The sequence below is a fragment of the Apteryx rowi genome, unplaced genomic scaffold (genome assembly GCF_003343035.1).
Source record: "Apteryx rowi isolate R43461 unplaced genomic scaffold, aptRow1 scaffold_223, whole genome shotgun sequence".
Lineage (NCBI taxonomy): Eukaryota > Metazoa > Chordata > Aves > Apterygiformes > Apterygidae > Apteryx > Apteryx rowi.
In genome coordinates, this window is record NW_020448564.1 from 454,096 (window position 1) to 480,382 (window position 26,287).

Consider the following 26,287-nt stretch of genomic DNA (forward strand, 5'->3'; position numbering starts at 1 on the left):
CAAATCTTGCTATTCCCCTTTCGTAATGAAAAAAGAGTATCAAAACTGAGTAAAGAGAGTTTCAAAACTGGGTGCCTTAAGTTAAACACCCTAAAATTCATATCTAAAAAGGGGCGTGATTTTCAGGGTGTTCAACTCTAAGGCCGGTGCTCTCATTAGTGCTTGCTGGTGTTCAGAACTGCTGAAAATCAAACCACTCATTTAGGAATCGGAGTACGGATGTCGGTGCCCAATTTTACCTTGCAAAAAAAAAGGATGATCTCTGGACTGGGAGAGTTACCCCAGGTCTGTGAAATGGCCGGGAACCTTCCCTGCCATGGTCTCTCTGGTGCCATATTGCTCAAGGAGGCAGAGGAGAGGTGAGAAAACTCCATGGAARTCCTGCTGAAATGCCACTCCAGAGCATGGCCTTGTTATTTCTACAGTTATGTGCCACTGCTTTCCCCAAAGACATTTTCCTTCACAGCCTTTCAACAAAAAGAAAGAGGCAATGAGATTTATTGAAGTGTGCAAAATGAGTCCTTACTGCTACCTCAGGAAGCATTGGGTGGGGTTAATAACTGTCTTTCATCCTCCCCCTCTGTCTGTGGCTGCTCTCTACAAGGCAACATGGAGAGGAGCCCTTTAACCCCGGTCCTCTCCCCTCTCTTGCAGGTGGTCTCTCTAGGCCTGTATTTTGGGGATCAGGCTTATCTCCGCAGCAGCTGGAACATCTTGGATGGCTTCTTGGTCTTCGTGTCTCTCATTGACATTGTGGTCTCAGTGGCCTCCGCTGGTGGTGCCAAAATCCTGGGGGTGCTGCGGGTCCTCCGGCTGCTGCGCACTTTACGTCCTCTCCGGTCAGAGCCCCACTGTGCACTGCTCAGCCCTCTTGCCTTCCCTCTGTGCCCCCAGGAAGGGTCCCAGAATCAGACCGCACTGCACTCAGAGCAGCAGGCCAGGGCCAGGGCATGCATTTGGCAGCTGTGCCAAGCAAAACATGGTATTTCACAGATAGCAAGTGTGCTTGCCACAGAGAGGTTCCCCTTAATGTTTCGGCTCTGGCCTTGACGGTACCTTGTTAGAAAATGAACTATGGGAATGGAAGAGGCTTTTTGACCCCTGAAGTGTTGCCCACTGATAGATCATTGCACAGGGAGAGATGGGGCTGAAAACCTGTAGCTCAGGGCAAACATCACTTCCCTGTCCTTCTGTCACCCCTCACCTTCCTTCCCTTCCAGAGTTATCAGCCGAGCCCCTGGCCTGAAGCTGGTGGTGGAGACACTCATTTCATCTCTCAAGCCCATAGGAAACATTGTCCTCATCTGCTGTGCTTTCTTCATCATCTTTGGCATCCTGGGTGTGCAGGTAGGGTTGTTATTGTTGGGCAAACTGCCTTCCATGCCCCCCACCTGTAGCTTAGGGAATCTGCATCTCCAAACATTGAAACAGGCACAGGGAACTGAGCAGAGCAGGAGGGACAGGCAAGCCAGGAAACTTTCAGCAGCTCCCCCACCTCCCTGAGCTCTTCCATCACCCACCATAATGTCCCCACAGCCCTTGGCAACGGCAGCTGGGCACTCAGCAAGCACAAGTGTGGCTGGATGTGTGAGACAGGAGTTAATGTTCATGGCTAGCAGGAGGGCAGGGTTTGGATCAGCGCTATAGGAAGGGGCCAGGACTGGCATAGCACAGAGCTCTGCTGGGCACATCTATGCAGTGCTGCAAAGGTAGGTAGTTCAGAGCCTGTTTGCGTGATCCCTGCCTGCAGCCAGTTCTGTTTCTCCCCCTCACTCTGAGCCCTAAATCCACCCACAACCTTCTTTTATTTTTTTATTTAATCCTCTTTATTTTCGGCTGTTGTGTTGCAGAGGAGCACAGGCGTGGGTGTTACTTCCATCTCAGAGAATGCGCTATACTTAGTCTGTTCTGATGAGTCTGTACAAATGCACAATCCAGTATCTTCCATATGGGGAAAGGAGCCTTGGGCAGAAGAACCACATCAGTGCAGTTTTACAAAAAAGTATTTGAGAAGGAGGGGATGTTTTTTCTGGTTCTTTGCCCTCAGATGAGATCTTTTTTTCCCTTCAGCTCAATGGTAACTGGGAAGCAGAGGGGGAGACTGGATGGCTCAAGGGACTGAATAGAAGATTTTTTTTCCCTTGGGCCACTGACTCTAACTGGGCTCCAAAAGGCTGCCCTAATGGCTTCCAGATGGTGAGAACTTACAGTCTCTACTGGCCTGGGGCAATGAAAGAGGCTGAAAAGTCAGATGTGGGTTTAGCAGGTTGGCCCTGGGTCCTTAGCAATGCATGACATGGGAGTCTGTGCCACGTGATGTGGTGGTGGTCCTTGATATCTGTCCTCTTCCACCTGGCTCACAGCTGGAAGGAGCTCTGCAGCTCACCCGCTGTCTCAGGAGCCTTTTGTTGCTCTGTGTACCCTGGGAAAGGGGACACAGCCAGAGGGGAAATGGGCTAACAGAGTTGCTCCCCTCCTGCAGCTCTTCAAGGGGAAGTTTTACCACTGCCTGGGGGTTGACATCAGGAACATCACCAACAGGTCTGACTGCATGGCTGCCAACTACAAGTGGGTGCACCACAAGTACAACTTTGACAACCTGGGACAGGTGAGTATGCCCGCAGCCCTCTTTTCTGGTGTGAGTCCAGCTCATGGCTTGTCTCCTTCTCTCTACACCCTTTTGTGGGGCACAGATGCAGTGCCTGAGAAGACTGATCCCCAGGCCAAGGAGAGGGATTATTTTGCATGAGTATCAGTGCAGAGTGTCTGCCACTAGTGGGCTGATATCAGGATGATGCTTACAGGTTACAAGGGGGGAGAAAAGGGGTGGCAGCAGAGAGCTTAATTTTCTTTTTTTTCCTGCCATGAAACAGATGTTCTTCAAGACCTCTCTCCTGTGGTGGGTCAGGCTGCACTTGCCTTCTTGTCCCTCCCTCACTCTCCTTTCACAGTGGAAGGAGTAGGTTTTGATCTGTGCAGAGACACAGGCAAGAAGAGAATTTCAACACTGTGTGTTAGAATGTAAAACCCTAACTTTTCCCTGCCGGCCACATACACTTGCTCTACATATGATATGCTTTGTGTGTTCCAGGCCCTGATGTCCCTCTTTGTTCTGGCCTCCAAGGATGGCTGGGTCAATATTATGTATAATGGACTAGATGCTGTGGCTGTTGACCAGCAGGTACAAAGACTTCCTTACAAAAGGACTTTCTCAACTTTCTTCAGGCTAGTAAGGTGGAACTGTGCTGCAACATACTGCTTCAGACACCTCTCTCTGACAAGGAGCCTCTTTCAGGGTTCTTCTGAATCCTTCGCTCACCCAGTTGCAGTGGGTCAGGGTTAGGCCATGTCCATGCAGGGAAGTGCAGCTGTGGCTGTCCGGTGGATGATTGTAGTAATTCTCACCCTTTATTCAGTTTGGATCACACGGCAGGTCTTATTTCTTTGTAAAGACTTAGCAACAGTATCATGTGCCTTTCTGGGTGTGCTGGCTTCCTCCAAGCCTACAGGTGGTTACTCTAATGCTCTGTAAAACAAGGACTGTTCAGCTGCTGGCCACTATTCCTCCACTGCGAAGGCAAGGACAACACTGGCATTGACTACAATAGTGCTGGTGCAGTGCTATAGGTCTGAACCTTGTGGGTGATGTTACATTTACCTCTGAACCTCCACACAAGGTGCACCACTGCTTTTACTGGCATGTAGGTATGGTCTCTCCTTGCCCTGAAGCTGAACGTGTTTCTGATGCCTGGATTGCCCATCTCACCGCTTACCGGAGTTGTACCGATTTGTGGGTGGGATTGTATCTGAATTGTGGGTGACTTTGTAGAGGCAAACCCTTGCCCTTGACTTCCATCAGCTCCATGTAGGCAGGCTCTGTTTTTACCTGCTGGTGCCAAAATTCAACCAGCCAATCATAAGCTATTCTGCCCACCTGGCCCTACCCTGCCTGTAGCCACTTCTCCCCTCATTTCCATAACCCTGCCCCACCTCCCCAGCAGCCAATTGCCACGGTGATTTCAGCCCCTTCGTTTTCATACCGTCAGGCCAGCCAACCACAGTGTCTCTGTTCTCCCCCCTCCTCCAGCCAGTGACCAACAACAACCCCTGGATGCTCCTCTACTTCATCTCCTTCCTCCTCATTGTCAGCTTCTTTGTGCTCAACATGTTCGTGGGGGTGGTGGTGGAGAACTTCCACAAGTGCCGGCAACACCAGGAGGCTGAGGAGGCGCGCCGGCGGGAGGAGAAGCGCCTGCGGCGCCTGGAGAAGAAGCGAAGGAGTAAGGCACAGCCTAAGTGTTTGGTCGGTTCGTAGGCCAAGGTTTTCTGAGAAAAACCTTCTCCTCTTCTTTTTCTTTCCTGATGGACCAGTTCCTGAAATTCATTGCTTATACCCATGCTCTCAGCCTTCCTCCCTGCACCACTGCTGTGTTGTTATGCACTACACGGGGGAGATCTGGGGAAGGGGGGTTTGGCTGAAGAGGTCTGTTAGGAAGCTGGGGCACCAGGGAAGCTTTTTGGGTTTTAGCACCCTGCCCCTTGGGAAATAACACATGCCAAAAAATACATGAGTGCATGTACAGGCATGCACCATCAGCACAGAACTTGCACGTATCAATACTCTTTCAGGGCTTGTACAGTCCTACCTGGGCATCCTGTACACCAGCTGGTGTTGGGGGGAAGACTTGGACAGTCTGTCCTTCGTGTTTAAACCAAAATTAAAAAGCAGGGGAGGGGAAAAAGAAAAAGTCCCCTGTGTTTTGTTTCTCGCTCTTTCCATCAGTTTTACAGTGTCACTCCTTGGTGTCCCAGACCCTGTGGAGGGAAGCAAGCCCTTTCCCTGGTGTTTCTGTCCTCTTCTGTATTTTCATAGGAAAAAATCGCAAAGGCACACTCGCCCCTGGAAATCATCACTACTACCCCAGATTGATGGTTTTCTTCTATTAACAGCCTGTGGGCATGCTTTCCTTTCCTCTGCTCCAGTTTTTTCCTCTCTCCTGTGACACCCTGGGGTCTCTCCTGGAACCATCTGCTCCCTTTTATCATTTGCAATCTTAATTTGTGGAGGCATGAAATGCTGATTTAGCACCATTCCCACAAACATAGACTAACAGACTTTCCTTCTATCACTCCTTTTTTTTTCTTTTTTTCTACTTATTTTTCTCCCCATTTCTACTTTCCTCTCTTTTATGGTATTTTATTTTTTTCCTTCCTATGTCCCCTATCTCTTACTTACCCTTTTCTTTTCTTTCTCTCTCCCTCCTTCACTCCCTTTTGTTTCAATACCTGTCCCCACTTCTACGTCTGCTCCCTGACTGGTGTTTCTTACCCATCTCTCTCTTTCTTCCTATTTCCTCCTAACTCTTCCCCTCTCCCTCTTTCCACTGAAGAGGCACAGCGTTTGCCGTACTATGCTACCTACTGCCCCATACGCCTCCTTATCCATTCAGTCTGTACGAGCCACTATCTGGACATCTTCATCACTTTCATCATCTGCCTCAACGTGGTCACCATGTCCTTGGAGCACTACAACCAACCTATGGTGAGTGAGATCATGGAGATAAGGCCTGCCTCTAGTAAGTATGTTATTTTGCTACAGCTTTCTGATGATCACTGCTCACCAGAATAGGTAGGCGAGGTGAGTGTCTGAAAAATACTGTGAAAGTGTTGCAAGATTTAATTCAGTAAGGCAGAGTTATGAGAGGAATTTGGTATGCATCCAGAAAGGTAGCCCCTGTTCAGACACCTGTTATCCATTAAAATCCATAGATAATTGGGCATTCAAGCAAGAGTTAGGCCCCTGGAAAGCTTTTTAGAATTAGGCTTCTGAGCTTTGTATTAAGTGGGTATGTGGGTTTCACAAGTCTAGCTGCCTGGTCCACTTTGTATGTTCCTCTGGACCCTAACAGGAAGAGTGGTGGAAGCAGCACAGTGCCCTGGGAGCTTCAGGCTTTGCATCAGACTTCCAAATGTCAGTCCAATTCTGGTCGCATGCTCTGACTTGTGAAAACTAAAGTGGCTGGTTGTGTGTCATGAAATGGGATCTCTACCCAACCACATTTCTTCCACAAGAAGCTGCAGGAGCAAGCACTGAACAGAGCCTCTCTCAGCTGCAGGGAGTTATTCCCAGTAAAGAGCCTTGAATGCTGAAGAAGTTTTATATTTAGGCTGGGGAAGACCAGGTATCTCTCAGTTCCTGGCATACCTCTGGATGCCTCTGATGGAAAGAACATGTGCTGCGTATGTAGAAAGGGATTTCTGCCTCTTTATGTAGACAAATGGATATCTGTTTAGTGGCATGTCAGTTCTCTTTTCAGGAGACCCTTGATTTAGGTGACAGCTGTGGTGCCTGAGCAAGTGCTGTTCAAGGTAGCTTAGGTTTTGATGAGGAACTGAATCTCTGTCATCATTCAAATCCACTGCCAAGTTCCTCTATGTTTGCTGCCCATCTTGCTCATCTGCCCGCCTTTTATCTTCTCCTTGATGGTGTCTATAGTTTTGCTTCGCAGAAACTCTTGGCCATTATCTGTTCTCAACCTCGCGCCAGGTTCCTGAGCAAGCGCTGCTCTTCCTTACTCCTCAGTTCCTTCCTCTGTAAAGCAGGTCTAGCCATGCCAGTGTGCTGTCAGGTTCCACTAACGAACCCTGGCAAAGAGCTTTGAACCTCTCCAGTAGAAGTGCCACTAAATGCTGCCCACTGGTCCTTGGTGATGGAGAAGGGGCCACATGTGCAGGAACCAGAAGTCCACAGCTGAGAGATAGGACACACACCAGCCCCAGCTCAAGGCAGAGATGGATTTCCTTCCATCAGAGATGGCATCTCTGCCTCACTCCATAGCTATGCCAGTGCCATTAATAGGGCATCATCCAGGTGACATAGGCTATGGGCAGTGGAGAACGCTAATGGTACTTGGTGGATTCTCCTCACAATAGCTTCCTCCTCCCCTTTATGCTGAGCAGTACAGGAGAAAGGAGCAATAAACAGCAACATGGGGCAGAGGGTCCAGCTGATGGTTGCCCGTAGTAGATAGCCTCCACATTGATGTAGGTAGCTTGGGGCAGCTTCCCTGTCCACTAATGAATTTCTGGTGCTCAGGAGAGCCCCCACAGATTACATACGTGGTGCTGCTCTCCCTTCACTTCTTTCACCCTCTCTTTCTGCTGGCAGTCCTTGGAGACAGCCCTCAAGTACTGCAACTACCTGTTCACCACAGTCTTTGTATTGGAGGCAGTGCTCAAGTTGGTGGCATTTGGGCTGCGGCGATTCTTCAAAGACAGGTGAGCAGAGGGGYTGTGTGAATTGTGGCTGTGGGACAGCTGGATTTGGGGTGGAGGTTTTGAGGATGGATCCCTATCTGGAATGTGAGGCTGTAGCAGAGGGTGCCCTGACTGCCTCCCTGTTCTGTACAGCATAGACCTAGCTACAGCCCACATGAGTCGCAATGCTTAGGTAATAATGAGAGTTGTGCAAAAAMTGCCTCTTTGTTGGCATCTGCTGGCTAGGCTAGACAGCAAGGAGGTGGGGTTAGAGACAGCGTGGGGGGGTTTTTTGCCCTTGAGCCAAACTGAAAGCATGCTGAAACTGAACGTATATAACTATGCTGATTTGAGGTAGTAAGGCCATAAAAAGCTGAGCCCATTAGTCAAAGCATAGCACCATAGTAACATAAATCCATGCTTTCAAATCAGTCTGGCTTGCCTCTGGCTGCTCAGGGTGTGTGCAAAGTGTGTMTGTGTTTGTTTACAAAAGCCCATATAGGCTGACTCAGAGTGGGGCCTTGGATTCATACATAAAGGAATATTTAAGTTAAAGTGGAAACAATTTGCTTTCTCTTTCAGGGAAGTGGAAAAATTCTGTCTTCCCTTATTCTCTTTAATTTTTCTTCTTAAGGTGGAACCAGCTAGATCTGGCCATTGTGCTGCTGTCTGTCATGGGAATCACATTGGAAGAGATTGAAATCAATGCTGCTCTACCCATTAACCCCACTATCATTCGGATCATGAGGGTGCTGCGCATTGCCCGGGGTGAGACAGATGCTGGCTGGAGGCAGTGGTGTAGGCAGACTTGGGCTGGGACTCTGCCTTGAGCACTGACTGTAGAGTTGTGGGTTCCTGTCCCTAGCTGTGGGGGGAGCAGAAGGATGTGAAGGGGGACAGCCTAAAGACTATGGCTTTCTGACTTCCTTAAGCTGGTCATTGAGATCCAGTGGTTTTCACAGAATATGAAGGACTAGGAGAGTGAGGAGATCTTGTGAGAGCTGAATTTTTCCTGTTATTCTTTTATGGGCAAGGATTGCCATGGTGTTTGGAGAAGGGGCCACCAGGTCCAGGTTGAAGCTTGCCTAGGGAGAGGACCAAATCTTCCTGATGATGGCAAAGACATGCTAAACTGCATGCATGGACAGTGGCAGGAGGAAGAGAAGGTGATGAAAAGCATGAAGAATTGGAGCAGAGGGAGAAGCGTGATATACATTGCTGAAAGGTGTTGCTTGGTCAGTGTGTGTCTCAGCAGAGTGGAAGAAACACAGTAGGCATGAGTGGAAGAAACAGAGTATTTAGTAAGAAGGTGGAGAGACTAGAGGGGAAGGAATCACTGGGGTTGTGCAGTCAAAAATAGTGAGCAAGTGGAGAGAGGGGATGAGGGGGACAATCCAGTTGTTCTGGGGCAAAGGGAGCCAGTCATCTGTCTCATGTGCTAGTCACCTAAAGGATGAACCTTCTGAGCTGAGTCTGAGTGACACTCCTCTTGTGCTTGTTGTGGCAGTCCTGAAGCTACTGAAGATGGCCACAGGAATGCGAGCACTGTTGGATACAGTTGTTCAAGCTCTGCCACAGGTAAGAAGGCCTAGCCTCCCCAAAAGCTCTCCTTTTCTGCACCTGTTTTTCCAAAGGGTCAATTGTCTTGGTGCACATACAGTCTCAGAGATGGTGTCTACTGAGCGGTGCAGGCAGCTGCCTGAAGGTAATGTCCAGGTTATTGCATCAATACCAGGGGTGCAGCTTACCTCAAATCTTTATTCTGTGGTGGGTGAATGAAATAATGCTTGGTTCCTGGATAAGGGCAGGTTTCTTCCCATGATGTCTAGGTAGCATCTACTGCTTGCTGCTAGTTGCCAGCTACTCTCTCTACTCTCTGTAAGAAGGGGAGAGTGACTGGCAGCCATTTTGGGAGGAAAGCAGGTCGTTGTCTGCCATGCTCACCCTTCCCCACAGGTGCCTCCTTTTTCCTGCTCTCTCTCATTCACAGTGCTCTCCTGTTCGTAGTCAGTGCTTCCCCCTTCCTACTTTTTCTTCCTTTCTCCTCCTGGATCCTTATACTTTTCTGAGCCTCTCATGTATGATAAACAGTGACGCTCTCTGTTGTGGCTCATGCAGCCGGCAGTTAAGTGTCTACCGAAAGACAGCTAGACAGAAGGATTTCATGAGCTGTGAGAGGCAGCTGTTCCTGAATGAGATGCTGACATGGTGCTTTACACGGGCATCTAGCCCAGCGAGAGGATCCTCCATGATGGGTGAACAGCCAGGGAGACTGTTCTCCTTTGTTTTGGGTCCTCAAGGGAGAATTGTTAAGAAAGGAGTAATGGCACCAAGTCACTCTATTGATCATACATCAGATCATTCCCCTGCAGGCCCGGAGCAGGCAGCTATCTTGCATAATATCAAAATGCAATGGTATTTGTCAGTTGATTTATCAGCTAATGTGCCAGTGTTTGTGAGTGATGCAGGGCTGAAAATCAATCTGAAAACAGCATGAGTAGTTACATAAGGAATTTACTTCTGATGTCAGTGACAATAAACGATGTCAGTCTGAATTAGAGGAATCATGTGGGGCAAAAGTGAGGGGGAAAAGACTGGGATCTTTCCTGAATTCTGAGCTCTTTCCAATTTCCCGTACTTTATTATAAAATAACAATTTGTATTTACATATAATAATATAATCATGTATATATTGCATATATCGTAATATCCTTTGTCATCCAGGGTAACTGATGTATCCTGGACAATGGAAAAACAGGAGATTAAGAGTGTCTTTATAGCAGGCGACTTTGGGCTGGTAATGTTTATTAGTTCTGGCTCTGCTTCCCCCAGGCTGGCTCTGTGCAGCCTCTTTGCACCTTGCTCTTTTTCATTCCAAGAGCCACAACAACTCATTTGCTCAGGAAAGGATCTGGAATGGAGCACATCTCCAGATCCAGTGTCTATGTGTCTGTGGCATGTTTATTCTGCAAATCAGATAAATGCACACAGGTATTGAGAGCTGACTGAAATAGTATCCAGAGGTCCTCAATAAGAGGACTCTGCAGTATATTTGCACTTATAAGGTGAACACAACTTCTACTGATGATATGTAGAGAATAAATAGAAGGGGGGGAAAATGTTCATATCCCTGTCATGCAGATTGAGAAACGGAGTCATCAAACAATGAAGTATTTTGCTCAGGACACAAAGAGCAGAGCTGAAACTTCAGTCCAAGCCTCTGAGCCCTACTTTCTGGTGTTAGCCGCAAACCACAAGTATATTCTTCCTACTTAATAAATTCCAGCTTTTCTCACACACATTTACCTTCTACAGCTCCTTTGCTAACTGAGATGATCTGTCTTTTGGAGGTCATTAATATCTGCCACAAAACCTGCACAAGCAGATGTCTAAATATCTGGCTTCTAGGTATTCCCTGGCAACTAATAGCAAATAGAGCTTAATAGTCCCAGCATCAAAGCCTATGAACAATCCGCTTCCTATTGACTGGCTTTTGCTGGCTTCTATAATAGGTTGGCTTCATTTAATGAAGTTATATAACAGAGGGATCAAAAATCACTCCATAGTTAAAGTTGTGTCAAAATCTGCACTTAAAGCAGTGCTAAAATCCCCCAGTTTCACTGTTAAAAGATTGAATTTAGTCTCCATATTTTACACACTGACTCTTCAGGGAACAATTGAATTATCTGTAACATTATTCTCCAAGATTTATTGGCTTTGGCAAAAGAAGCAGTTTAAAATAAGCTGTCCTTCCCTTGCGCTTTTTCCTCCTCTCAACCTTTTTCTTTGTGTTCCTGGAACACAGAGTCACATCAGGGATTTTGGCTTGCTAATGGCTTATAAGTCTTCTCCAGTTGTCCTGTTTCAATTCCCCTCCTGTCTTTGTTATACTGCAAGAATTCTTAGAAGCGAATAAAGCTTTAATTTTTAAGAGCCTCTTGGAAATTTAGCCCTTAGCTCAATTTTATCATGCTTTTTTTTTTTTTTTTAAATGTGCTGTAGCTAGAGATCCAGAGGGATGTGTTCAGAGCATTTACTAGGGGTGTCCAATTCAGTCATCACAAATAATTTCTTCCACTGAATATGCAGGGAGCCAGAACCTGGCAGCCCAGAGGAGTGGGTGGGCTGAATCATTCATTTCTCTCTTGAATTTGGATGCCACAGTAGTTGCAACAACTGTGTTAGACTCCTAAAGTAGATGATCATAACATAGGCCCAATGACCACACACACTGATGGACGTTCAGATCAGACACTGTTCATTTTTTCAAATATACCCAGATACCATTTAAGTCCTTAATTTGACCCTGCCTTCCCTTGCCCCACCAGTTTGTTAACCATTATTGGCATTTTCTGTTTCTGCTCAGTCTGCCTTTTTCAACCCCTGCTCCTGCACTTCAGATAAAATCCTGCTGCCCCTCACACTGGGAGGCAGAAGAATCAGAGACAAGCAGTGGTACAGAGAAGTGAGGACCTGGGGGCAGTGCCCCTATTGAATCACAGAATCACAGAATGATTGAGGTTGGAAGGGACCTCTGAAGATCATCTAGTCCAACCCCTCTGCTCAAGCAGGGTCACCTAGAGCACGTTGCCTGGGATCGTGTCCAGGCGGCTTTTGAATATCTCCAGAGAAGGAGACTCCACAACCTCTCTGGGCAACCTGTTCCAGTGCTCTGTCACCCTCACAGGAAAGAAGTTTTTCCTCATGTTCAGATGGCGTTGCCTCTCGTTCTATTGCTGGGCACCACTGAAAAGAGTCTGGCCCCATCCTCTCTACACCCTCTCTTCAGATACTTGTACACATTGATAAGATCCCCCCTCAGTCTTCTCCAGGCTGAACAGGCCCAGCTCTCGCAGCCTTTCCTCATAAGAGAGATGCTCCAGTCCCTTAATCATCTTAGTAGACCTCCGCTGGACTTGCTCCAGTAGCTCCATGTCTCCCTTGTATTGGGGAGCCCAGAACTGGACACAGTACTCCAGATGTGGCCTCAGCAGGGCTAAGTAGAGGGGGAGGATTACTTCCCTTGACCTGCTGGCAGTGCTCTTCCTAATGCAGCCCAGGATACCGCTGGCCTTGCTGGCCACAAGGGCACATTACTGGCTCATGGTCAGCCTGCAGTCCACCAGGACTCCCAGGTCCTTCTCWGCAGAGCTGCTTTCCAGCAGGTCAGCCCCCAGCTTGTATTGGTGCATGGGGTTATTCCTTCCTATGTGAAGGACCCTGMACTTSCCTTTGTTGAACTTCATGAGGTTCCTCTCTGCCCACCTCTCCAGCCTGTCACGGTCCCTCTGAATGGCAGCACAGCCCTCTGGTGTATCRGCCACTCCTCCCAGTTTWGTATCATGAGCAAACTTGCTGAGGGTGCACTCTGTCCCTTCATCCAGGTCATTGATGAAGAAGTTGAACAAGACTGGACCCACTACTGGCCCCTGGGGGACACCGCTAGCTACAGGCCTCCAACTAGACTTTGCACCACTGATCACAACCCTCTGAGCTCTGCCATTCAGCCAGTTTTCAATCCACCTCACTGTCTGCTCATCTATCTCACACTTCCTGAGCTTGCCTATGGGGATGTTATGGGACACAGTGTCAAAAGCCTTATTGCTTTTGCAATTGCAGCAGTAGCACTGCTGTCTTTGTGCACCATGCAGCAGCAGTGCTCTCTCCCATCATGAGCTTTCTAAACAGCAAATGCCTGGAGACCCAGGAACCAGGTTTTGCTCTTTTATTCTTGGGATCAAAGAGAAGCATAGGTCTGCTTTCCCTCTTGGTTTCCTCATAGTCTCCTTCTCTCTCCTTCCTTTCCACACATCTCAAAAGAGTCTCTTTATCCACTCTTCCTGCCTACTCCTTCCACAAGTCCTTCTCACTCCTCCAGATGTGGTTGGTGCTTTGCCTCCCACCCTACTCTGCTGATTTCATGGCAGGAGCTGGTGTATCTGTGTCTCTCCTTCAGAGCATTGCTGTTTTGCTCTTCACACAGACATAACTTTGAGGGAGTTAGGTAGCTTGGTGGGGCTAGCACTGAAGCACATTGCAGCACATGTGGCACTGCAGCACATTGCCTGTATTCTGTAATCCATAGATCATCCTTCACACAGCCAGCTTCACCTCTCTGTGCCCTGTCTGTGCATGTCTGTCTTCATCTGACCCAGAAATTGCAAAGACRTGGGTGCATACTTTGGTCAGCCCTGAACAGAGTGTGTACTGAAGTGGAGGTAGCTGGGAGCAGAGCATCCTTCAAGCCTGAGCATGGCTGTTGTAACATGGATGGTGCCACGGATAGTAGCATGGACTGTTGATTTCCCGTGTGCTGAGCATTGTTTGGTTGCATTTGTACACTGGGAATTAGCTGTTGTTCTGTTCTGGTTCTGAAAGACAGAAGCTGGCTTGGGTGTGATGTACACTCTCCTTTTTGGATGAGGTAGTTTTGGGAGTAGGCTGACCATGTGATTTGCTTTCAGGTGGGGAACCTCGGACTGCTTTTCATGCTCCTCTTTTTCATCTACGCTGCTCTAGGAGTGGAGCTTTTTGGAAAACTGGGTAAGTTTCAAGCAGACTGTGCTCCAGTGTGAGCTACAGATCTTCTGGGAATCAGAGACTTCTCATCACACAGCAAGCTCAGTACTGGTTTAATAAAGGAACTGAGTCATGTGGTGTCCTTTATTCTCCCCTATGTATATTTGATATAAGAGGATTTTCCCTCTAAATTTTCATTGTCCTAACAGCCAGTCTCAGAATAAAAGCAGTGTCTGGTTTCTCTTTCATTCTTAAACTTTTTTTTTTCTTTTTTTTTTAAATCAACTTTGACTGCCTTCAAGATTACAGGAAAAACTCAGGGAAAGCTTATTCATATCTCTTGCCGTGGAATAGCAATCAAGAAAAAAGGCAGCACAATGACATGTTAGGAGGATACCCCCGAGCAACTGAGTTTCATTGCCTGATAGCCCTCTATTGCTGGGCAACATCCAGCTATTGAACAGTGTACTGGGGCCATTAATTGAGGTCTTAAAGTTGTGAGAGGCCTGAAGGCCCCCTCCTCAGTTCATTTTGTTGATCTCAGAGCTGACAGGGTATCCTCCGTTGATAGCTGTGCTCCCCTTCCTTTCAGTATGCAATGATGAGAACCCCTGTGAGGGCATGAGCCGCCACGCCACCTTTGAGAACTTCGGGATGGCCTTCCTCACGCTCTTCCAGGTGTCCACAGGTGACAACTGGAATGGGATCATGAAGGTAACAGGGTCTTAGGGGCATTGATATCCCTGTTCTGGGGAAGGAGAAATTCTGACGTGTATAAGCTCTGCTTGGGTTGGAAAGGGAAGGAAAATGAGCTGAGTTGCTAGATCAGGTCCCAGCTTGGGTCAGAATCTCCCTCCCCACCACACTAACTCAGACTCTGGGCTCATCTAGTCCTACAGCCATGTGACTCAGACAAGTGCAAACTGTCCTTGGGAGGAACAAGAAGACAGCATTTAGACTAAGAGAGAATATCCATTGTCATAAGGCCTATTATCAAAGTTGAATATACGAGCACTGGACATGGCACCCATCTGTAGAGTGACCAGGGGAATCCAAAATAAATATTTCCTTCCTTCAAAGGAGATGGAGAAAAGGGAGGAAACTTCTTTGAACACATGGTGCTTTTTAGTCTGAATGGGAGAAGGCAGTGCCAAGCTGCATAAGTTCTTGCTCACAGGTGCAGGGCTACAGCAACATGTGGTGGTCTGGAAGGAGTTTGCTCTGTACACCTTTGGGGGTATTTGCTCTGAAGCACAGAGCATGGCTCATATCTTATGGTCAGATAGTGTCCTCGATTCTTTGAAGATCTCATGATCCCAGAGGGTGTGGAGTTATAGAAATGTTGGCTCTATTCCTTCCATTGGCATCAGTGTTTTTTGACGGAAAGAGCAGCCAAGCTTATATTCTTACTTTAGTCCCTCCTTCCTTCCTTCCATCTTTCCCTCTCAAACTCTACTTCCCCTGAAGGATACCTTGCGTGACTGCAGCCACGATGACCGGAGCTGCCTCAGCAACCTGCAGTTCATCTCCCCACTGTACTTTGTCAGCTTTGTGCTCACAGCCCAGTTTGTCCTCATCAATGTGGTGGTAGCTGTGCTCATGAAACACCTGGATGACAGCAACAAGGAGGCCCAGGAGGACGCAGAGATGGATGCTGAGATTGAGCTGGAAATTGCACATGGGCTGTGCTCCCGCAAGTCAGGCTCCCCAAAGTCAGGACAAGGAGGAGCAGCAGGAGCAGGAACAGGAGGAGGCGGTGGGAGAACAGATCCTGAAGGACGTCTATGCATGAGATGTTACTCTCCAGCACAGGTGGGTATACCTTTGTGCTTACCAACCAGACTGCAGCAGGTGGCTGTTGGGAGAAGCCAGGCAGCCCAGATGCCGAGGGCTTAGCAGCAGGAGACAGACTCTTCTGCCTCAGGGTGAGAGATTTGTTTTCAGCTGTAGGCTGATGAGTTGGTAGCCTGGTGTGGGGGCAGAGATATGATAGCGGGGGTCCTGTAGTACTGCCTGGAAGTTCATTGACATCATATTATAGGAACCTGAGGGCTAGAAGAGGGATGGAGCAAATCAGCTCAAGGTGTGTTAGGAGCATATTTGAGAGGGGAGCTCAGGAGAAGAAAGCAGGGAAACGGCAGATCAAGAGTGAAACACATCAGCAAAGCTGGAAAGGAGGCATGAGCAGTGCCATGATGCACTGACAGTGAGTGAAGACTGTCCCTCCTTCTTTCCTTTTGCGTTGGACTCTGGCACCTTTACATGCCCTAAGGAGCAAATGTTCCCCCAAAGACCCTGTGCAGGTACCTGCAGAACAAAGTGCTGCTCCAGATGAGTCAGGGTAGAGAACCCAGCTCCAAATTCACATGAAACATCGAAGCAAAAAACTCAGCATTCTTAAAATAATTTCTCCCATCCTCCCCCCTTTCTTGTCCCCTAGGAGAACTTATGGCTGGACAGTGTCTCTTTAATTATTAAGGACTCCTTCGACGGGGAGTTAATGATCATCGATAACCTATCGGGCTCCGTCTTCCATCATTACTCCTCGCCGGCCATGTGCGAGAAGTGTAACCATGACAAGCAAGAGGTAACCTGCGTACGAGGATGCGTGAGGGGAGTTTCCCCCCCAAACCTGCACACTCACATCCACATGCCTGCAGGTCATCCAGTGTGTGCTCCTGGCTGTAGATAGTGTAGAGAGAGGGCTTGACCTGTGTTTGTCATCTATCATGTGCTGCTGATACTGCCTAGTATGGGCCTTTTCTCCTTAGCCTAGGGGGATATTTGTGATGGTGGAAAGGTGAGATGTGCCAGGACACTGGTCAGGAGCAATTGAATGAGATGTAGAGGATTGACTGTGAGGGTATCCTGGCAGCTCTTGTGTTCAGCTCTGCATGAAAAGCAGAGGTTCAAGCTCATGTTGTAGGAAGGACTGGAGGGATCTCACCCAAATGACAGCACTCAGGTCCAATTCAATGGAAGATTTAAGCATGTGGTTTTTCTTCATTTTAAGCATGTGCTTCTTAATTTCCCGTTGAGGTTGGTGAGTTAAGCACATGCTTAAATGCCTTGTTGAATAGAGTCACCGTCTGTGAGCAAGGATTGGTTTGTGATGAAAACCAGTGAATTAGTTTGAGCAAAAACTAAATAAAAATGGGCCCACTGAGAAAGTTTTAGAGTCTCTTTTCTGATGTAGAACCTGTTAGCTGACAAATGACTTGTTGCTAAGAATAGGTTACCAAATGACTTAGACTTGTGCTCCTAAAGCTCGTAGATGCTTTGAAAAACCACTCTCTAGACAATTAGTCTCTTYGTGTTGTGAAACTTCAGGAGCAAAGTAGCCTGAAAGAAATTAGGTCAGAAACAGAATTGTTTTTGCTTCTGAAATCATGATGTTGTATTTAAGTGTTTTTACCAAGGTCAGACTTGTGTCAATAGCTTAAGTCAGTGCATCAGTACATCGGAGGCAATATCTTCACCATCTCCTTTGCGTAACTTGCATGCTATGTTGTTATTGCTTATAAAGAAACCATGAGACTTGGCAAAGGACCTTTCATGGTCAGATTATCCTTATTTAAAGATAACGATACTTTTTTTGACTCTGGACCCCTAGTTCTGATGCTCTAAATCTTCTCAGCCTTTCAGCTATCTACTTGGCCCAGTAGCTTCCCTTTGAAAGTATCAAACTGCAAACATTGCTGTGGTTTCAGTACTGCAACACTTCACCCATGGATGCTGCAGTAATACAGCCAAATAACGAGTGGTTCAAGTCACTGCTCTTTCTAGTGCTTTACTTCAGTCCTTATATTCAGCAGTTGATGCTCAGCCTTCGCAGAAAATCAGGCCTTCTAAGACATTCCAGAATGATTATCCAAAAATTAAGAGGCATTTGATGCTAGTTAGTTGCATCTGACAATCTTAGAGATAGTCTTTAGTATCCTGCCTATGAATGAAGACAACAACAACAGATTTTCTCACCTTCTCAGCCAGGAACGTAGACAGCAAAATCTGCAATTACAGCACAGCCACAGCAAAGAGTAGTTTGACAGAATAATCACAACCAAAGAATTATTCTTAGATCAGCATTTCTAAAAGCTGTTATAGATCCATAAATTATTTTTCAAATTTGCTATTTTAGTACATGTAAAATCTGGAATTGAAAAGAAATTATCTATATCTGCAGGAATAAATTTAATAGTAAAATGTCAATAGTTTATTTCTGATCATATAAATCAAAACTACAGCTCAAAATTTTAACTCATAATTGATCATGACCTTCTCTTTGTATTTCATAATGTAAAAAACAGCATGGAAATTCCAATGGCAAGCCACTATATTGTGTCACAGCAAGGCTTGTACGCTGGAGTGTACTTAGATGTAGCTACATTACCAGAGTATCAGAACGTACATTGTACAAACAGAATTGTACATACAGACAGAATTGTACTAAGCTATGTCAGAAGCCATCAATGGCAATTTATATACACAGAGCAGTTTTTATCCCATCATATTCAATACATGTGTTTTTGAACAAAATAGTATGCTTGCAGCACACCAAATTACCATTAATACTGCCCTTGTGGCAACAATCACATACTAGCCAAAAACATTTGCTCCCATCTCATTTGTAATTTAATCCATCCAGATGCTGAGCACTGTGGATGGATACAACCCTTAAACATGTGCTCAAAGTTATTAATATGTGCTAAGCTTTCTGTTGCATTGAGTAGAAGTACTCAGCATCTTTCCCAATTAAACTCCTGGCATCTTATTTTCAAAACAATTATTCATATAATTAAGGATTTTTGTAATCATGGCTCTGTTTTTAAAGATATATTGTGTCTGCAACTAGTTTTTTTCTAAGGAGTATGTGTGGTTCAGCATCTGAGGTTGATGTCCCTGGCAATTTTTGAAGATTGTGCTTCTACTGAACACCCCTCACACACACACTGCCATTCTTTTTCTTTTTTCCCCCTCATCTTTAGTCAAAAGATTTTAAAATATTCTGCAGTAATGCAAGTTACCAGAGCAAAACCGAAGAACATGCTTTTTTTTCTCTTACTGCTAACCTCATCTCATGTCACCCCTATCCTTTCAGTCTTGGGCTGGTTGACAGTTACACATTTGTGTATTGGTGGCTAATGGCATATTTAGCCAGTGGCAGAAGTTTGTCAATGAGCAGCAGTGAGCAATGATGTTTTCACACATGCAGTTTATCTATTCATGACTTTGTTGATTATGTTTTTTTGTGTAGATCCCAAGGTGGCCAGAATTTGTGAGCAAGCAGTTCAGTGAAGAACAGACTATTCTGACTTTTGTTGAAACCCTTTTTTATGGATGGAGAAGGTAGTCTCAGATGTTATCACAGTTCATGCTTGCATCTCTACAAGCACAGCTGTAAGGCTGTTCTGGTGAGACAAGCACTTATGCGAGTAATGGATGAGTACACACATTGAACAGGACTGGATGAAGACTGTGTTTCTATACACAGGTTGTTGCTGACTGGTGGCTGTGTAGTGTGCTTGAACATAACATCATTGTGGGTTCTCTGGTGCGTCCGTGCTTTGAGCAGCAGTTGTTGTCCTTGGGCTCTCTTCGCAGTTGAATGGCACCATGTTTGTATGTCAGAATAATATCCCAAAGATGGATGCCATTTGCATCCTTTATTTAAATACAGCTCAGGTTTTCCCTTCTGTTTATTCCAAGTGCATTATCCCTCAGATGGAGACTTCTTCCAGTCTCTGACATTGGCACAGGCCACCAAACTCCCAGCTCGAAGGAGTCATCTCTCTGTTCCACCTGCTGTTATAACATGAAAACTGTACCTGCCTCTTAGAAACACAGAAAACTGCCCAGGAAACAAGCAATCCTCACTGAGACAAACCAAAATATAGCTATCAAGGGTCAGGTGCTGGTGGTGGGAACCAGCGGGACTTTAGAGACCAGCAATGGAGAACTGAGCACAGGAGGGACAGAGCAGCTGCTTCGGCTGCTAGAAAAAAAGAGATGCTTTTCAGGCATTGTGGGAGGAGGTGAGGTAAGGTGGAGGGGGAATTGAAAGCTCTGAGGAGAGAGGATGGGAGTGGGGCATGTGTGGTATGAAACAGGGTAAGGGATGAAGCAAGCTTAGGCGTAGGACTGAAGCAGAGCTGACCCTCAAGGATGACAATACCACAATGGCCAGACTTGATTTCAGAAAGCGAGAGAGCACAAATCTGGTAGGGGCTGGAGGGATGAGTTTAGCAATGGGAGAACGGGAAGAGGGATAATGTTAGCTGAGGCCTCGTGTAGATTAGAGGTGAGGGGAGAGGGAAAACACAGGGAAGCTGGAGGGAAATGGGTTTCAGTGATGAAGGTAAGAGAATATGAAAAGCATGATATTGGCATGAACTGAAGGAGGCATGATTATCCCTGGAATGAAAGCACCTTCACATTTAAGCAGGGCTGTCTGTGGCGCCTTCAGAAAGAGGGGTCCACTCCTCGTCCCTCAGCAGAGCAGACTGCTTTATTACCAGACTAAGGACCCCTCTCCTCACCTGACTTTACTTACAGGGCCTTGTGCCATCCTTATCGCTGGGACGGATTTGGGACTCCTTTCTCCAGTTCTGGCACTAGGAGAACATGGACTGGCCACAGGCTGCTCGCAGACTGTATGTTCAAGCTTCCTTAAAAGTGGATTCTCCTGCCCAAGCCAGGTCTGGGTTAAGCAGTACCTGGTGTATCCAAGGAATATAACTTAAAGTTGATCTCAGGTCTACAGGCTGTTACTTACCCACCACAAACAGTGACTTCTTGAAACGTGGACTCCAGGCATGTCCCATGACTGTTCCTTTCCCTTCTTGCAGGTTCAGCTGGCTGAAATGGAAGCATTATCCCTCAACTCAGACAAGTCCTCTTCCATCCTTCTAGGAGATGATTCAGACAATCGCAGCACTTCTCAGCTGAGTCCTAAGGAAACTAAGGTTAGCCCCTGATAGTCATAGGCAGGTTGTATCATACACTGTATTTCTGTCCATGCTAGTCTGAAGTGCTCTGTATTCATCTGAGTGTCCCTGCTGAGGAATATGAATGCTGGTCACTTTTCAAGAGCTCCTTCTTAGAAACATGTTGTGGAGAAGGATTTGAGGAGAACAAAAGGATGTATGGTTTTGAAAGTTCTCATCATCACTGTCAATGACTTYCTCTGGATGAGCCTAAATTTAGGTGGATTTGTGCTAGAAAGACAATCTTTCTTAGTAACTATTTAGTTAATTTGAAGGTACCTACAGAATCAGCCCTTCTCAAGGCTTGGACAAGTCTGCTCTGTCATTTTCTGTTAAATTTCACAAGGCTTTGTTTTCACTTATTTTTTCCCACAGAATTGCCAGGACAGCCTTGACTCCACTGGAGTAGGAGATTTGGGGGAATGCCTGCTCCCAATTACCAGTGCTGATGGTTCTTCAGACCCTGAGAGTTACCTGTGTGAAATGGAGAAAACTCCTTTCAACTCAGTCCAGTCTTGGCTGAAGCATGAAAATACCAAAGGTGAGAACTGATCTTATCATCCTCCAGTTCTGCTGAAAATGTGGGTTGGTTCAGCTCAACTGCCTTTCTCCTGCTCTACCTCTGCCAGCAATGGAACTAATCTGACATGTGATTATACTAATCAAGAATAAGCTTTCAGTCTGCCAGCCCTCAGGAGTGGGATGAAGAGAAGTTCTTTCTTCTACTGCTAGGTCCTGAAATGACTTCTGTCCTTCCTCAGACTTGCCAGTGTGAAGTATCTTGAAAGAACTGATTCTTATTGACAGTAATGCAACTGCACACAGTCAGAGCAGAATGTAAAAGAGAACAGGGAACACAGACTGCAGTGACATGCCAGCTGGTATTTGGCTGGATGAACTGTGTTCATTCTTCATGGTAAAACATGCTGCTGTCCCCTGAGACCAGGCTCCTCAGGTACAGGTACAGGGAACATGTACATCTGTCTGCCTTTGGTAGAAGAGTCCCAGTTCCACTCCTGAACACTCTCTGGCCTCCTGTGGTCCCTAAGTTTGCCAAATCACCAGTTTATTTGTCTCCCTTCATCCTTTGCCTTGCAGGCGCTGGGATGAAAGTTCTTTGGCAGGGTGATACATAGTTGAATCAAAGCATATTATGGTTCAGCCTTTCTCTCCAAGGACAACTACAGCAGAGGCAAGCTGGGCTGTTGCTCTGTTGTTCTGAGCTGTGTTCGTTCTTCCGGGCCTGATGCCAGTTTTCATCACTGTGTAGAAAGTGGGACCATGGTGTGAACACCATACTCTGAGGATTCTTCGTCAGGAGCATGTGTTGCTAAATATCCTCTGTACATTGGATTTGCAGGACCTTCCATGTAGCAGCAACAAAGGTACCAAAGCAAATTAGAGGATTCTTGAACTTCTTTCTTTCTGTTTTGTTCTCCCCATTCCTTTTGGTGCTTTGTCAGTCCCTCCCAGCCCCTTCTCTCCAGGTACGTCTTGCCCTCTCTTACCTGTACCAGCAGAATTTTTCCACCCAGCCATCTCTGCCCCCCAGAYAGGCCCTGAGAAAGTCTTATGTCCACGCAACCTTCCTAAGATCTCTCTGCAAGGCTCATGGGCATCACTGAGATCTCCAAGTGTGAACTGTTCACTTCTTCATCAGGTAAGGACCCCTGCTTCTCTCTGCTAGGAATGCTTGATTGTTATATTGTACTCAAACAGAGGGGACTGAACAGGGAAGACAGCAGAGTGAAGGGCCAGCTGTGATCAAGGTCGGGGCAGCTGGAGGGTCTGACCTGTTGCAGGAGCACAGAGGACCGCAGAGTGCAGGAGTGCTGGGGGGAGAGGGCTGGGGGACAGAGAACTCCCACCTCCTGAAATCTTACGCACTTCTGCTTTTTATCAAAAAGTGGTCTGACAGCTGGAGCTAGCCCCACCCTAAGACAACATCACATCGTCTGCTGGCTTGCCTCTGGGTGTCCTGCACTGTGTGCACTGCAGAGCCACCGTCATTCACAGCAGCTGCAGGTGAATGCCAGGGAAATGGGGGCCATACAGCCACCTCGTCTCGTCTTAGCACCTTGACTCTGGATCATGTATCTGCTTGGTGGAACAGACTTCTCCCCAGCTACCTCCTTCACTGTCCTTCATGCCACATCCATACCCAGTGTCCCTAGGCTCACTATTTTCCCCTGCCCACTTGGCTGTTGTGTCCCAAAAAGGTACTATCTCCTTCTGAAAAGGCATCTGTTTTTCACTAAAGAGAAAGAGAAGAATAAAAGTGTTGAGGAAAGATCAAGTATCTCTGAAGAGCAGAGGAGGCTCAGTAGAGATCCCTGTTATTGTTCTTGTAAGATATTCCATGAACAATTCCTGTTTGAGGAGTACAGGGACACTATTCCAGCCAAACTGAAAAAAAAACCCAACAACATATGTCGTCCAGTTTTATGTGATAGACACTGTTAGCACAATACAAATAAATTCACCAGGCATGAATTTAGCCCTGGAGTTGAGGATGCTAAGTTGTTGTGGTGTTGAAACTTCTAGTATAAGTATAGACTTCAAGAGAAAGAGTTCTGGAGTGGCACATCACTGGGACAGAAGTAGTAAAGAGGGACTTGGCAAACTTTTGCACTGGATTATGCGATGCAGAATGTTTCAAATAGCTATGGTTTGGGAAATCGCTTCCAGAGCTATGTCCCAGTGGCAGTCTCACAGAGCAGACAACTTTCCTGGTAACAACTGAAATGCAACCTAAGTGAATGAGCACTGATACAATGAAATTAAGTCTGTTTTCCTTTCATTTTGGAAGGGAACCTCACCTTTCTTTCCTAAATAACATCATTATCACTAGAGCTGGTCAGAAGAATACTGAGGCCTCTTTTTTGCCCCCAAATGTTGCTGATTTTTATGACTTTCTGAGAGAAGGCTTCCTGAGACCTGTGTACAGAAGCCCACCTGATTTCTGGCCAGCTCATGGTTCTGATTTGTCTGCAGCCTGTCTGGCAGCTTCAGATGGAAGCCAAGAGCCAGGGACAACAGAGGACCTCAGCCCTGCTGCCTCCTGGACCACCAGTGCTTAGGGGCAGCCCACAGGCAGGGATTGCAGAGCTCACAGACCCAGAACCCTGCTCCCTTTGGTGGGGTAATTCACACGGGAGAGGGACATTCATCCTGAAGCAGAATGAAATGAGAGTTCAAAATATTGAAACCTTTCCTCCCCCAGAAGCACCCCCTGTGGGGAAATCCCGTGGAGATCCTGCATGGCTGCTACTTCCTGGCATGTGTTTCAGATAGTTAGAACTGCCACGATGCACCTTGCATAGCCAACCATTCCCAACAAGAGTGAGTGAGAGAGGAACTGGAGTTTTTCCCCTGAGTTTTTCCATAATTGTGGTTTRTTTTTATACTACAGACCCCAAAGCACTCAAAAAAATTCTCTTGCTCCCACACCCCTGTGTCTTCCCTGAGAACCGCATGTTTTCACACCCCTGCTCCCTAGGGCCCTGGGAGTGACACCTCGCTGGACAGCCGGAGCAGCAGCTCTGTGGGCAGCCTGCAGACCACGCTGGAGGACAGCCTCAACCTCAGCGACTCTCCCCAGTGCACGCTGGACCTCCCGGTGGCTCTGTGCCCCACGCCAGCAGTCGCCAGCCAAAGACCCCTGGTGGCCCCCCTGTCTCCCACCTCCCACCGGCGGAGTCTCAGGGGACAGGGGATCTTCAGCCTGCGAAACATCCGGCGGCACCAGCGAAGCCACAGCAGCGGCGGGAGCACCAGCCCTGGGTGCACCCACCATGATTCCATGGACCCCTCAGATGAGGAGGGGGCAGGCAGCAGCCTGAGGGGGGGTGGCAACAACAGTGAGCCCTCAGAGACCCTCAGCAGCCTCTCACTGACCTCCCTCTTCTCGCCACCACCCTCAGGGCTGACGCTTGTGAAGAAGTGCAACAGCACCAGCAGCCTCCACACCAGCCCATCATCCCGGGGCCCTGCAGCCCACGACGCCAAGCCCTTCTACACTGTCGACCCCCGGGGCTTCCTCTCGATGCCTTCCTGGGTGACGGACTTCTGCAAGGACACCCCCTCGTCAGGGGATGGAGAGGAGCCGGATGGCCCTGGCAAACTGGGAACAGGGGACCATGGCTCCCCACTCCCTTCTGAGCTGGAGCTGGGTGATGGAGTCAGCAAGAGGAACAGATGAGGGTCCCTGGGGCACACAGAGGGAGCATTCAGCCGCCAGCACAGGAATGTGCTACACTAACTTTTCCCCAGCAGCAATTCCAAAGGATTTGCAGGAAAAAGAACCAGGCAAACAAAAATTTATAAATATATATATATATATATATATACACATAAAAATATACAGACACACACACACACACACACACACAGATAAATAAATAAATAAATAGAGAGAGAGAGAGAGAGAGAGAGAGAGAGAGAGAGAGAAAAAATACTCCGGTACCGTACCTCAGAGGCATGGGAGAGTGCAAGCAATACGGGAACAGTCCTGCCTGAGGGCAAGACCTGGACCATCACCGCAGAGACTATAGTGACAAGAAAAGGCCATGGGGCTGAGAGGGAACAGACCTTCCAGCCAGGTGACTGCCATGTGGCAGCCATTTAATTGTATACATATACATATAGAGAGAGATTGATTTATTTATTTTTTTTACTGAGAGATTATGAATTTCAGAAAGTGCTAAGAAGGAACAAGCAAATAGGGACTGGGTGGGGTCCTATTCAAAATAAGGAGGGTGGGAGAGCAGGGTAGGGGTGAAGGGAAGGGAATCGGGATGACCARCAGAGGAAGAGTGTCTGGGCTTTGCCTTGCCTGTTTCTGGGAACTTCCTTATTGTTCATGCTTCCATTTCAAACATTAAAAATTGTGGGCCAGATCTTCAGGTCTAGTGTAAATTGGCAAAATGTGATTGCGCACTTCTGTTAGTGTAAAGCAGTGCAGCTCTGGCTTGAGGTGGCTTCACGCTGATTTACAGCAGGTGAAAATCTGGCCCTGGCAGCAGGGAAATGCAAACAGCCATGGAACATGGGAACCGTTTTGAGGTGAAAAGCTTTGCTTTGAAGGGAGCGTGTGAACACAGCAAGCATGCTTATGGGAGGAAGGGATGGAGGCTACATGGCATATTTTTGTTGCTGTTTTGTTGGTTTTGTCTTTTTTATTTTGTTCAAAACAAAGCTGCTAAGAAAAGAAATCTACAAGATACATGGGTAATTTTGGAGTGGGAGAGGCACTGGGGGGAATGGGAGGGGGAGATAAAAAGGGGAGAGGAGATTGCACTTTTTCCCTTTTATTTGCAGTAATTGTGATATTTTATTTTCAAAGCCCAAAGGCGCAAAAACCATCTCTAGAGAAAACTGTCTGTTATTTTTGTATCTATAGCTATATATATTAAAAGAAGACAAAAACTAGAATTTTAAAAAAGACAAATAAAAGTAAAGGGGGCTTCAAAACAAAATGTAGTGGGTCCCCTGGCTGTGGGCAAACCCTGCTCCAAGTTGCTGTGGGA

At 47.0% G+C, this 26,287-nt stretch overlaps 1 protein-coding gene across 1 annotated transcript in view; it reads left to right on the forward strand.

The window, feature by feature from the left end:
* CACNA1I (calcium voltage-gated channel subunit alpha1 I) overlaps window positions 1-24,960 on the forward strand; it is a 167,375-nt gene extending 142,415 nt beyond the window's left edge. The window contains exons 20-36 of the mRNA XM_026065047.1: window positions 655-839; window positions 1,221-1,347; window positions 2,483-2,608; window positions 3,092-3,181; window positions 4,088-4,280; window positions 5,391-5,542; window positions 7,169-7,278; window positions 7,892-8,025; window positions 8,765-8,835; window positions 13,722-13,800; window positions 14,369-14,490; window positions 15,244-15,588; window positions 16,217-16,363; window positions 20,622-20,738; window positions 21,135-21,300; window positions 22,223-22,419; window positions 24,259-24,960. Of these exons, the coding sequence (XP_025920832.1) occupies window positions 655-839; window positions 1,221-1,347; window positions 2,483-2,608; window positions 3,092-3,181; window positions 4,088-4,280; window positions 5,391-5,542; window positions 7,169-7,278; window positions 7,892-8,025; window positions 8,765-8,835; window positions 13,722-13,800; window positions 14,369-14,490; window positions 15,244-15,588; window positions 16,217-16,363; window positions 20,622-20,738; window positions 21,135-21,300; window positions 22,223-22,419; window positions 24,259-24,960 (3,063 nt within the window). The remainder of the gene's footprint in view (window positions 1-654; window positions 840-1,220; window positions 1,348-2,482; window positions 2,609-3,091; window positions 3,182-4,087; window positions 4,281-5,390; window positions 5,543-7,168; window positions 7,279-7,891; window positions 8,026-8,764; window positions 8,836-13,721; window positions 13,801-14,368; window positions 14,491-15,243; window positions 15,589-16,216; window positions 16,364-20,621; window positions 20,739-21,134; window positions 21,301-22,222; window positions 22,420-24,258) is intronic.
* The last annotated feature ends 1,327 nt before the right edge of the window (window positions 24,961-26,287 follow it).